The sequence below is a fragment of the Aythya ferina genome, assembly GCF_964211825.1.
Source record: "Aythya ferina genome assembly, chromosome: 3".
In the NCBI taxonomy this organism is placed as follows: Eukaryota; Metazoa; Chordata; class Aves; order Anseriformes; family Anatidae; genus Aythya; species Aythya ferina.
Genome location: NC_140298.1, coordinates 93453316 through 93466912, shown reverse-complemented (window position 1 = coordinate 93466912; position 13597 = coordinate 93453316). Strand labels below are relative to the sequence as shown.

Sequence of the window (13597 nt, the reverse complement as noted above, 5' to 3'; positions counted from 1 at the left end):
TTTGGATGGGAAGCTGTTTACAGCATGTGGAGATTTTTAGTTATCTTTGCCTCTCTTCTGTGCATAATTGCCACAAAAATGAGGCCAACGTAATTACCGGGGAAGTTGTCTATGTTCCTAGGCAGCGATCAGGGGTGTGAGTTAGAGTAGCTAGGCATATTTTCGTTTGGTGTATGCAGGCTTACTTTTCCTATTGCATTTTCCTGATTATCTAGGTGAGATGTGATAATGATATAGCATGATACGTTGCTAATTGCTGTTGTTTTTTTATGTGTGTGACATCAGACTGTGGACATAGTGCTTCTTTTTGCCTTTAAAACTGGAAGACTCATCACAATGGGTGTGCATGGAGCTCGAGATATATTGTGTGTCTTCTCCAAAAATATAGGACCTGATTGCTTATTAGAGTCTCATTAGTTAAAGCATAAAAGTATGATTTCTTTTTTGTTTGCTTTTTTATGTTTGTCACAATGTTCTGCTATCTACCCAATAGCACCGGACAGAATGTAAAAATGGAGGGATTTGAGGGCGTGTAAATCATCAGGTGTTGATAATATCTAGACTAGCAGGTCATTGAGGTCGCATACAATCGGTGTGAAGTTTCTCAAGATGCCTATATCAGGAAACATTCAAGGACAACATCCTTAGAAAGGCATAGACTTCAGGTTATAAATGTGTGTGAAGCTATTTCTCACTTTCATAATATCTGAAGTCCTTCAGGAGTTTAATTTACTTGGCAGTTGGAGTTTAATTTAATTTGTGTCTTCTTAAAAACAAAACAAAAGTAATTCTGTGAAAAAACTACCACCTCTTAGTTGTGTTTAGTAAAATCTAAAACTATTCCTTTCTTGGTGATAGTCTGATACCCTAGTACCATTGAAGTAATGGCACAAGTTGAACGTTTCTAATTAAAAATGTAGATTTTAAGTTGATTGAGAAGGTGAAGAGTGTAAGGCTCTTAAGCAGGCCAAGATTGTTCATTCTGGTTTTGGGAGTTGATATTCATATGTTAAGTTGATAGTTGAATTATTTGTAAATATCTCCTATATGTGCATATTTTACCAATTTTGTGCCTAAGTCTGTTAAGTTGTCTTTCAGGAATTTCGTTAATACACTCTCTTGGAACCTTGGTGAAATTCCCCTTAAAATATTCGTAGTGCTACCAATGTTCTCTAATGAGAGCAATACTTTACCTTCAGGGAACACAATGTAATGCTTTTGTACGTGTGTATTTTTAACGCTTTTTCAGGAAGGACCCTTAAGACCTGTACTTGAATGCATCGATCTGGTCAGTAGTGAAGATGAAGAACCGAACAGCAGTTCCTACGATCATGTGAGTATGTTGGAACGTATCTTGGGACTTCTCAGTTAGAAGAATAAATAAATAAATAAACTAGTCTCTTGTATTTTTCCCGTCACCTACTCTCCATGGAAAAAACTTGTTAGAGGTAGTTTAACAAGTAATTAATAAATAAGCTAGCATTTAAGTCTTCTTTTTTTTTTTTTTTTTTTCACCTTATGTTGAGTAATTAGGAAAAGTAGGCTAACAATTCATTTTTTTTCCAGACGGATTTTCTGCCTTCTTATGATGAATTTAGAGCTTTTACTTGTCTTTCACTGTTTTTGACAACTGTAATGAAGAAAAGGGAAGGAAAATGTCACTTTAAAAGCGACTTTAGAAGTCAATTTTCATTCTGAAGCCTGTGAATGTATCTGCCTAATCTGAGGCATTTTCCTTCTACAAGGACTTTTTAGGAGGAGTGCTTAGGCTGTAGGATCTTACTCTGCTCTCAGTCTGGTCCTAACTTCATTCTTTGTAAGCTGTCCTAATGATTTGAGTCAGAAGCAAGCTGGTCAATTCATGTATCCCCCAAGCTTCTTGTGTCCACTCTGTGGTACTTTTGAGAGGGACAGTGACTGAGAACAAGCTACTGCAGTTGATTTTGTCAGCAGTGGCTGTCTCTTGACCTGTGTGCAATAAACCTGGGTTGTAAGGGAAGGCAGATCTTCTGTACATGCATTGTCTCACTCCCTTGTGATGATTGTGGAACTTAAGATCAGACTATTTGTACTGAATTACATCCTGATTGCTTGGGCTTTGCTTTTTACAGTATTAAGGTCTGTTACTAATGTAATAATTACCAAATAAAAGTTTTAACTTTTTAATTGTAGAGAAATGCTAGGCGTAAAGATCACATTGACTATCAGAAAGAACGAGTTGCATCAACGCTGGATCGTCTGGCACGCCACGTTGAAGTAGAGAAACAGCAAAAGGAAGAGAAAAACAAAGCCTTTAAGGTACTGGATGTGTTCTTGTTTCAGTAGAAGTGCATAGTACAGTAGTCACAACTGTGTTTTCACTATGAAGTGAATAAAAAGATTGGTGAGCCCAGCCTGGAACTAACACCTAGATTTTTGTTTCTGGGGCATTGTTTGAAATATGATACGGACTTCTGATCTTCAGTGGCCTTTAACTGGTAGTCTTATTGCAGTTCTTAAGAGGAAAAGGTAGTAACTTCATGCAAAAGGCAAAAACCAGTTCACTTGTTAGTGTGTGTGGCACAGGGAGCTTTGTATCAGTTATTCTGGTTAAATAATCAAAGAATATCAGTTATCACAAAACCATGTGGCAAATCTAGTGAAATAATTACTTTTGTATGAGATTTTTAGAATGCTGTTTGCTACATTAAATGTCCATATCAGGTATTATTTTGTAATGAGACAATATTTTGTAAGTTAAAGGTATAACTGCAGAGCCAAATCCTATGAATTGTATGGTGCAGTCATTTGGAAGGCATGGATTTTTGGTTGTAGTACCAACTAGGAGGTGCAGTCAGCAAGCTGACTGCAGAGGCAACTCTGCAGTCAGCAAGCTGACTCAGGCAGAGGCAACTGGAAGAAATGGACTGACAAGAACCTCGTGAAATTCAACAAGGACATGTACGGAAGTGCTGCACCTGGGACAGAGCAACGCCCTCCACTGATACAGGCTGAGACTGACTGGCTGAGGAGCAGCTGTGGACAAACACCCAAGCGTCCTTGTGGGTGGGAGGCTCAAAGTGCAGGCAGCATGCCCTGGTAGCAGAGGGTTACAACAGGATCGTGAGCTATATGATCGGGATTGGATGGAGGGGAAGGGATTGATTATTGCCCTTGGCACTCATTTGACCACATGTGGGTGGAATGCTATAACTGGATTTGGGCCCTGTGGAACAAGAAAAAGATTAAATAAGGCAAGTCTATCAGATGGTCAGAGGCTGGAGCACTTCCCTGTCAGGAGAGGCCGAGGGAGCTGGACTTGGTCAGCAAGGAGAAGAGGCAGCTTCAGGGGGACCTAACAGCAACGCCCAGTGCCTCCAGGCAGATTGTCAAGGACACAAAGCCAGGCTTTTTATTTACGTGTGTGGCAGAGGAACATAAGACAGTGGTCGTAAATTCAAAAAGGAAAAGTTCTGTCTGGGTACATGGTAGAGAGGAAAAGAATTGAATATGAGGATAAGGAGGCATTGGAATAGGTTGCCCAGGGGAGTTGTGTAGATGGTGCTTGGAGGTGTTCAAGACCCAAGTGGATAAAGCCCTGAGCAACCTGTCTTGAACCCATAGCTGATCTGCAATTTCAGCACAAGGTTGGACTAATTTCTCTTGATATCCCTTCCAACCTGAAGGAGTTGATAACTTAATGAAATATTATGGAATAATTTCACGAACCAAAAGTTTTTTTAATTGCTTTCCCTAAAGGTGCTGGCTTTCTAGCCCAGTTTTCTGAACCACTGTTACTGACCTTTAAAGCCACCCAATTACACTACAGTTACAAGGGCTGTTACAGTCCACTACAGTCTCTGCAACTGTAATGCAACCCAGTAAAAGTCTGTTGGATGTAGTCTAAGGTAGCTTTGAGCAGAGGCCTACATCCCTCTCCTGCCTCCTCCACGTAGAATTTGGCAATTTGTTAATGTCTCCACATAGTTTTTGAGCTGTAAAGTGGAGTCAGCAATAGCTGTGTAGCTTTAGAAATAGTCTGAGAGTGAAGGATAGGAAATCCTTTGATGATGATGAATGTTTTCCTACTGGGTGGCAACAGGTAATGCAGTCTGCAAAGTTATAATTACTTTTCACAGTGAAACTTGTCCCACCCCCCTCTTTTTTTTTTTTTGGCTTGGTAGTGGAGCAAGCTGACTGGTTTCAGTGACCGTTTTCTGTTCCGTTTTTATTTATTTTTTAATTCTTTTTTTTAATCAAACTTTTTGGCTGCTTTGGTGACACAAGGAATTACCAGGATCCTGAGTCTCTGTTAATTTGCTGTTTCTAGCACAGAACATCTTGTATGCCCCTCCTCTGCGTCATGGTCAAAGCTGCAGAAAGTGCTGTGCATAAATCTTGGGGCACCTTTGAGCTGAGCCTTGAGTCTGAGCTCAGGGCATTCCCACTGCCCCAGAGCTTTGTTAGCAGCACTGTGCCTCTTACCTCTGGCAGGGAGATTGAGCTGATTTTGTGGGGGTTTTCCACAGAAAGAAGGATCCTTTATTGCTATCTGCTGATGATTTTGCCAGACCTGTGCTGACTTTGGTTCTCCAACAGACGTTTGTATCTTCAGGCTTCGGAAAACACAGTCACTTGTATTACAGAGCTCTAGTAGAGGATTCTTTTCCTTCTCTGTCCCTTCTCTTGAAAGCAAATCTGTTGCTAAATCTGGCCATGGAAGCAGAACATCTCACTGTCAAGATGCATATAAGGAAGAAATCTTCAGAATCATCAGAAATGTCAGCACGTTTTTTTTCGTTTTGCATGTATTTTTATATATGAAGAAAAAAATATAGGAAACAAGAATAAATCTAAAATTTACTTATATTAAAAAAAAAAACAAAACAAACAAACAAAAAAAAAAAACAAAAACCAAAAAGCAACCTTTTATTTACTGGAAGCACTGTTTCCTTAAAACATTGTTTTCAGGATATTTTAAAAAAATCGCTTCTTATTAGTCATGAAATATACTACGAAATGGGAAACACTGTTGCAGTCCCAGTCTGGCATTCATTTAATGCTGTGTCAGGCTGCACTATAATGGGAATTACCTGTTTGCAAGCTTGTGAGCCAGGTTTAGCTGGGGGGCTAAGGTTATCTCGCTTTAGGAGATGAGGGGAATTATGTGTGTCCAACCACGGATCTGTCTCCTTCAAAGAGAGAACTGTATGGCCCTCACAGATACACCGGTGTGTGGTTTGTGGGAGATAAGGCATCCTTTTCATGCTCACAGCTGATATGGTATTTGATCAGTGATCAAATTTGATCATTTGATTTGATCGCTGTGCAGATAGCTGCAGGGAAAAGAAGGGAGTCCATTTGGGAGCTCCTTTTGAGTCCACTTGAGTCCACTCCTGGAGCCGTGGAGCAGGTTCTTCCCTCCATATACCAGAACATTTTCTGTGAAAAGGTTGCCATCCCAGTCGTGGTAACTTTGATTTCTGTCTGTAAGAGAGGTTTTCTATGCTTAACCACAGAAAAACCACAGTCCAAACCAGAAATAACAAAAGCTATCTCTTGAGGTAGGTTGCCTTTAGCCACCTTGCGTGTGCATGTTTTTTGGTTCTTGTTTGCTTTGGTTGTTGAACCTCAAAGCAAGCTAGCAGTTTTTCTAAAGATGAAGAATAAATTTCCTTTGAGAGGAACACATGCATTAGCTGCTAATGGTATGCTGTACAGCAATGTAGTTTGTTCAAGCTATTAATGTAATATCTGTAATGGCTTTTTGATTTGACTTAGAGATATTTATATATTTGTTTTTGTGAAAGTGAACTTGACCGAAGTTAGTAGTAAAAGAAGTTCACCCTAACACTGACAATCAATTGCTAGAGGGGTGTAGTTGTTGAAGGGATTGAAAAACCGTTTTTGAGGGATGTGCTGGCTGGGCAGAATTTATTCTTGATCTGACCAGCTGAAGCTGCCTTGAAGGTGGTGGTCACACTGTGGGACAGATTCACCGTATTCAATAGGGAGAGATGCTGTTAACAGAAGATTGGGTTGAGTAAGAATTTTAATCATTAGGATAGATTTTCCAGTGTAAGATTATTTATTCCAAACTGTTATTTCCAAATGTTCTGTCTGGTCTAGATGAGGTTTCCATAGCTCTAGGCTTTACTAAATAACTTGAGAAGATGTACTGACAGAATTAAGCTGACACTACTGTGAAGTATTCTTTCTGTGTAAGAGATATCTAAACAGTAAATATTTGAAGGCTGCAGAGCATTGGATATTTTCAGAGTTCCTTCTAATATGCTTGGGGGATCTTTACTGTCATTTTGAAGAATTCTTGTCATCTGGGATTGGAAGTGATGATAGAAAAATCTTATGTGATCTGCAAATCCTTGCCATGCCTTTTTGAAAGCTGAAGGGTAGCAGAACTCGGGGAGTTGAGAGCAGCCAATCTTGTGAAAATGAGCAAGCCTAAAAGACAGCACACTGATGTAGTCATTGCCTTGAGATGCTTTTGTATGAGAATGCTCAGGCTGCATGCCTCGAATTTTTTCAAACATAGGATGGCTCTTTGTAAAGAAACTGTCGTGTCTTGTAATATTTGGCACAAACACTCTTTCTTCTTGAAAAAAAGAGTCAAAACTGGTATCACATCAGAGGAGGCCTGTTCTTAAAATATATGTGAGGAAACAGGACTGTCTACTCTGTCATGTGGCTGTTGCCTAAAATCAGTGAGGAGAAAAGGAAGTTGTGCTCTTGCTTGCTAAGAGGTAGTAGGGTTTCTCTCTTCTTTTTCAGAGTGAAAGATTGCACGTAACACCCTCATCATTAACTGTGGCGTTTAATTCTTGTCTTTAAAAATCTATACTTTTTGTGCTTTATTGGGAAAGTGGTCCTTCAATAATCTCTGTCAAGGAGTACTGGGTGGACTACTCCTCATCCTCTTGCACCCTCCAAACAGCATTCATCAACCTCTCCTTTTCTGAATGACCACATTCTTTACAAGAATTTCCCCAATCTCCTTTTACTTGCAGAGCACCCAGGTGTTCAGCACCTTACCTGGAACCAGCAAATGAAGCCCTTAGCATACTGAAGTTGATGTGTTTGTGTTGTGGGCATATCACAGAGGCAACTTCTATTTTTTTTCAGCATGTAAAGTCCTCTTTTCCTACATTTTGAAATGTGTCTCTGATTCTCTGTGTAAAATAAGAAGTAGATCTTCCAGCCAATTGCTGTACTATGAGGTAACGTTGTCTTCATTTATACTGTTGTTGAAGAAGGTGTGAAGGTTAGAATTTGAGATGTAAACACCATCTTTGCAAAGGAGCAGGTGATCACTTTTACTAGTCATCAAATTCTGGAAGAAGATGCACTGATACAAATGGCCCAAAAAGCAGAAAGTGCTCTCCTCAGTCTGATGATTTGCTGTTATCTGGTATGGTACCAGCCAGGAGATCACTAGAACGGAGGGTGAATAATGTGATGTGCACATTGCTATGGGAAGGGACTTAATATGCTGCAGCCTGCATGCTAGGCTGAGCACTGGAAGCATGAGCTGCCATCTGCAAAATGCACCATTAAGTTTTCATCTCAGAGACAGGAAGCTGCTGGCAGTGGAGCCCCGTGCGGCAACCAAATGTTTGTAAGTGCAGTGCTTGAAATTTGAGATGTTTACAGATGTTGCTGTTGTGTACTTTCAGGTGTTCTTTCTGATGTCTTTTCAGGAACAGCAGTGTAATAAGCCCTATAATTCTGTGATTGTTAAGGTCGTGGGTTGTGGCTCTGTACCTTGCCATAGCCTGATGGTCCTATAATGGTATGCCACCAGATAGCTGGTATCTGGAAAACACACACACACCTCTGTAGAAACAAGACCAGTGGATAAAATGGGATGTAGCTGAGTCAGGTTGGCATTTTTTGTTCAGTATCTGGAATTATTTCAGGATAATGAGCTGTCATAGTTAGCTTTGACCCATCTAAGGAGCTAAGTTTTAGTAACTAGTAGAACTTAAGAAATTTTTCTGTTTGTGGCTTTCAACGCAGTTTCTTTTTTCAAATAGATACATAAAATCTTGTGTCACCAAGGATGGTGTTAGGAAAATGCTAAGGAAAGCTTTTTCTTATTTATTTTTCATTCTATTGTTATTTGTTCATACAGTCTTGGTTATGGATATGCTTCACAAACTTAAGTAAGTGTGGGAGAAGTAAGTTAATTGACTTTTTTCTCCTACAAAGGAATTATATATTGTGAATAGTTGCTCTATAAAACTATCTAGTTAGCAGGTGGTGTTCCTGTGGGCCATATGAAAACCTGAGCTGTGTTTGTTAGTATTCTTGAATTTATTTGAGAAGAAAACTATTTCTATAACTTCTCATTTGGCCAGTCTGGTCAAGTTTTATTAGCTGTATTTCTCCGAAGATACTCAGTACACAGATATGTTTTAGTTGATTGTGATATTAGTGGAGATTTTCTGTATTGTCAGGATTCATATTCTCAGAGGGAATGAAGAGGGAAAAGATCAATATTTGAACTTTTTCACTTATTATTTTCAGCAAGCATATTTCAAGAGCTGAAGCCTTTATTTAGGGCACAAAACTTAACACTCTTCTCTTGTTATTTTATTGCTCTGATATTCCTCCTTTGTGTTATATAGAAGTCAGTCCAATCATTCTAAATTTTTTCTTTATTTTTTTAAATTGTAGAGAGCCACATGTAAATTTTGAAAGTCCAACTTGATATACATGTTTAATTTTGAATTAAAAAAAAAAAAAAAGTTTAACACCTTGCTTTACATATTTTCACCTTCAGGAGAAAGTTGATTCCCAGTATGCTCACGGGTTGCAGGAACTAGAATTTATTCGGGAACACAGTGACACAGAAGCCGCAAGACTATGCGTGGACCAGTGGTTAAAAATGCCAGGTAAGTATAGGAATGACGGGGTTTCAAATACTTAATAAGGAACCAAAGATTAATAGTGAATGCATTATAGGAGCAATCAGCTTTTATTTGCGTACGCTGAAACTAGGTTTTGGTGATGTGTTTTCTGAGTCACTGCTAATTCACTTAGTAGTGATGATTTCTAAGTGCTGCATTGCAGAATAGAACAGCTGATAATTGCGTTAAGCAATACTGCCAGGGAGCTTGCAGGTGCCTCTTACTCATAACCAAATCTTAGAGTCTGAACTTTGTACTAGTTTCCACAAAAACTATTCTTCAAATGTTTTGTTGCTTAGAAAAATAAATATAAGAAGTATAAAAGCCATTAAGGCAGCGCTAACAACTTTTACTGCAAAGTTGTCAGAAGGAACATATTTATTGAACTGTTGCTCAGGAAAGTATGCCTACATAAGTAAGTATAACTTGAGTTTGAAATATATATTTTTTTTTAATTTCAATTTTAAAATGTTTCCTGCAAGACCTGGAGGAAGTGTGTCAAAGTATTAGAGAAGTAATCTAACTGGGGATTGAAGAGAGAGATTCTTCAGCTGAAACGGGAGACTTTTTGTAATAGGATTACATTACAGTGCACTGCTAGCATACTTCTAGAATCAATGTAACCTGATTTCTAAATGCTTTAGGTTTTGTGGGTTTGGTTATGTTGGTTTTGTGTTGCTTTTTCTTTTTTTTTTTTTTTTTTTTTTTAAGCCTCTATATGTGAGATTCTGGTTAAGTGTTTTGTTTTCTAACACAGGTCTCAAACCGGGCACCGTTAACAGTGGAAGAAGGGGTGCTTATCAGAGGGGAGGTCAGACACAAGTCAACAGCAGTCCCATTTCTTGTCCTGTGATGCGTTGCAACAGAAATTTTGATAATGGGCATCTTCTCCTAGGTCACCTGAAAAGGTAAGGACATACTGCAAGAAATAGTAGTAAACTATGTTCAAGCTTACGACGTATACATCAAATCTACTTTAAACTGCCTATAGTGACAAAAAACTCATTTGGAGGGTAGGTTAATGTGTTGCAGATTTTATACAGGTGTTATGATTAAACTTCCTGGTTAGTTGTTCTTTTGTAGTTGTTTTTGTTTTGTTTTTCATTCCAAATTTATTTCTTCCACTTGCTAAGCATTTCTAATACCTGGTTTTCTGAGAAACAACATTTCTGTGCTCCAGTTATGTTACTTCTTCATCCAAACTTGTGAAAGAGCAAAAGGTTAAGATGCTCCTAATGAAAAGAAAGATGAGCAAAGAGTAGCTATAGGACAGATGTGTGTTCATAGCCGGAAGCTGGTAAGGGGAAAAACTAAGGGGGAGTGTTGTGGGTTAACCCCAGTAGGCAGCTAAGCACCTCACAGCCACTTGCTTACCCTCTTCTCCACACTGGGAAGGGGAATAAAATCGGAAAGGTAAAAGATTTCATAGATTCAGATAAAGGCAGCTTAGTAGGTAAAGCAAAAGCTGTACCCACACACAAAGCAAAACAAGGAATTAATTCGCTATGTCCCATCAGCAGGCAGATGTTCAGCCTTTCTGGGAGAGCAGTGCTCCATCACGCATAATGGTTACTTAGGGACACAAATACCATAACTCTGAGCATCCCCCTGCCTGCTTCCTTTTTTCCCCCAGCTGTTATTGCTGAGCTTGACACCACATGGTGTGGGACATCCCTTTGGCCAGCCTGGGCCAGCTGTCCTGGCTGTGCCCCCTCCCATCTCCTGGTGCACCCCCAGCCTCCTCGCTGGCAGGGCAGCACCAGGAGCTGAAAGTCCTTGGCTCTGTGTGAGCACTGCTCTGCAACAAGTAAAACATCAGTGTGTTATCACCACTGTTTTGGTCACGGGTCCAAACCACAGCACCATGCCAGTTACTGTATGGAAAATTAACTCTGTTCCAGCCAAAAACAATATAGGGAGGTTAAAAAAAAATCTTTAGGAAACGCAGATTTGATTAGTTCTCTCACTTTTAAGAACAGTGTAAGTCCTCTACAAATAGTTCATTATAACTGATAAGCTGCAGAGAGAATTGGCTCTGCATGGGATACTTCAGCTGATACAGCTAATGACAGGTGAGGAATTTTGCAAGTTAGGTTGGTTTGATACTGGTTGTTGTCCAGTAGCTTCAAAAGACCCAAATTTTCCTATTATTAAAAAAAAAAAAAAAGAAAAACAATTTTTGCTGTTGAGAGGGGCCTAGTTTGTTAATTATTTCTTCCTCTCTAGGTTTGATCACTCTCCTTGTGACCCAACAGTCACATTGCATGGACCCCCAAATAATGCTGTTGCCTGTGTGATATGCTGCAAAAGATTTTCAACCTTACAGCAGTACACTGATCATCTTTTATCTAAGGCAAGATCAAAAGGATAAGTAACTCACCTGACTGAACATAATAGAGGGTTGTCAAGATATATAACTATACGTTGTTGGTTTTTGTCCTCTAAACCCTCTTCCACCCCACCTCCATTGATGTAGGTCCAAATAGTTTTTCTTATTGTGCTGTGTTTCAAACACTTGGTGTATCCGGACAGCATTGCCATTAAATCTGACCATTACGTTGTACTCTGCGGTGTGCTTCCAAGGGGACTGCAGGCCTGCCTTGAACCTTTTGTCCTTGTTGGTGCTGTCAAAAGGTGTTCCCTTTTTTTGTGTCTCCAGAACTACAAAAGATGAAGGCATTGAGGTTAGGGTGAAGCAAGGGGACGTAAAGAGGAACAGCAGAAAAGAAATCAGAAAAAGAGGCAACAGGATGAAAAAAGAAACTTGATTGACTCTTCCCTGTGTTTGGTCTCTCCATTGATACGTGTGTCTACCATTACTTAGTTAATTTATGGAAGGGAACAGGATAATCTAGCATTTGAGTTTTGATTCGAATATAAGCTAAGAGTACTTGCTTTTTTTGTTGTTGTTCCTTGCCTCCTTTCTTTTCCCTTCTGTCTTTTCTGATGTCCTCTGATTTTCCCTTCAGTTCAGTGACAGATGCTCAGCTGTTACCTTCAGGGTACCTGGTTTTATTTAAGCAGCTTGGTGTTGAATTGGATACCAGATAGCATCTTCAAAGTTTAGTGATTTAATAACCAATATTGTTATGTCCAGGGGCATTAGCAGGAGTTAGAGACAAGTTTGGTGAAAGGAAGTGACTCTTGCAGCGTGTAAGGATAGGATTACTCTGGTATGAAAGGAAGGGGAGATAACAAAGTGAGTTATCTCTTCCTAAACAAAGTTTTGGAAGAAAGCATGAACATGGCATGCAGATTCTTCAGGGAGACAGAAGAAAAGACTAAGCAAAAACATCATAAAAGAATGAAAGGACCTTTGCCCTAAAAGCAGAGACTTGAAGTTGTGTAGAATACAAAGAGTGGAAAGAGTTGATTTTAAGAGTCACAGGTTGGTCGGGAGCTTTTTTGGTGAGAGCCTGATAAAGGGACTTGTGAAGAATTGACAGAAAGCAGTTGCCAGCAGTGGTGCAAGAAGGGAACGGAAAAGTTACCAGTGCAGTCAGGATGAGTTTAATACGATGGGAGTTGGGCCTTGTGCCTCACAAGCTGAAGCACATAGCCTGTAGATAAATAGGGGGAGGGAGGGATGGGGAATGGATGGACATGGGGAGAAATGGGACCACATTGTTGGCTTAGTGTTTTTCCTCATCGGATGATTTTATTTTCCAGCTAAACGAAAATGACGGACATAAAAAAGATCTCCCTCCACAGCATATTCAGTGTTTTGCATGCCCGCAGTGCTTCCTCCTCTTCACCAAAAGAGATGAGTGCTTGCAGCATATGTCAGGAAAGAAGCACTTCCTCCAGGTTTATAAATTGCTTGGTATGTTGCTTCTAAGTGTACTGTGTGTGCTCTTCATTCCTCCTGATAATTTCTCTTTACAATGTGAAATGATTTAAGCTTTTTACCCAGCAGAAAAATTTAAGGCCTTTAATTTTGTTTTGAATAAGTTCTTATTTTTACTTTAAGACCTTACACATTCTGTAAGGTGTTACAAGCTCTGTAAGAGGAGATGCTTTGAAGTTTACATTTTTTGCGTAGAAGTGATTCCTCAGTCCTCTCATACAAGCTTCACATCTTCCAGTAACCCTGTATTAAATTGACACTGTCTTAAGTAGTTTTACTTTTAACGTGTTGATAGAAACCTGGACCAAAACACATATGTGTCTTTTTCAGTCCAGTCAGGCTGTGATGTTCCTGCCCCCTACTGTGTTGTCTGAAATCTGCTGGAGATGATTTTTCTTGTCTGTGTCCTTGGCACACCTGTTGAGAAAAAAAATAAATAAGTGAAAGTTCCTTCTCCATATAACTGCAGATTTCATCAGCTTAGCTAGAACAATGCAGCAGGGCTGGTGCCTTGCACTGGTAGTGTTGCTGCTGAAGGCTAAGCTCCTGGTTACGTTGTCAGCTGGTAACATCCTGAGCCCTGCTTTCTAGATTCCACAGATGTCTGAATAATCATGCTCTTTAAAATAGGGTCGGTGACCTGTCAGACTGTGCTGACAAAGCTGACTTCTCAGCTTTGCCGTATGCAATAGGCATTAAAGCATTTACTCTAACATTAGGTAAGTGGCTGAGGTAGATGACGGATAGATGGAGCTGGCTTCTTACTCAAGAAGCTGCCACGTTTTAGATAGAGTAGCTTTCAGGATAAGCCTGCATGGTCAAAAGGACCAATACAATTTCTCAT

The 13597-nt window shown here is 39.6% G+C and overlaps 1 protein-coding gene across 3 annotated transcripts in view; it reads left to right on the top strand.

Annotated features, from left to right (window-relative positions):
- ZNF451 (zinc finger protein 451) overlaps nt 1–13597 on the top strand; it is a 38838-nt gene that overhangs the window by 4340 nt on the left and 20901 nt on the right. For all 3 annotated transcript variants that reach the window (XM_084513372.1, XM_084513370.1, XM_084513371.1), the window contains exons 3-8: nt 1250–1333; nt 2173–2298; nt 8780–8891; nt 9664–9814; nt 11133–11259; nt 12576–12729. In XM_084513372.1, coding sequence (XP_084369498.1) covers nt 1250–1333; nt 2173–2298; nt 8780–8891; nt 9664–9814; nt 11133–11259; nt 12576–12729 — 754 coding nt within the window. The remainder of the gene's footprint in view (nt 1–1249; nt 1334–2172; nt 2299–8779; nt 8892–9663; nt 9815–11132; nt 11260–12575; nt 12730–13597) is intronic.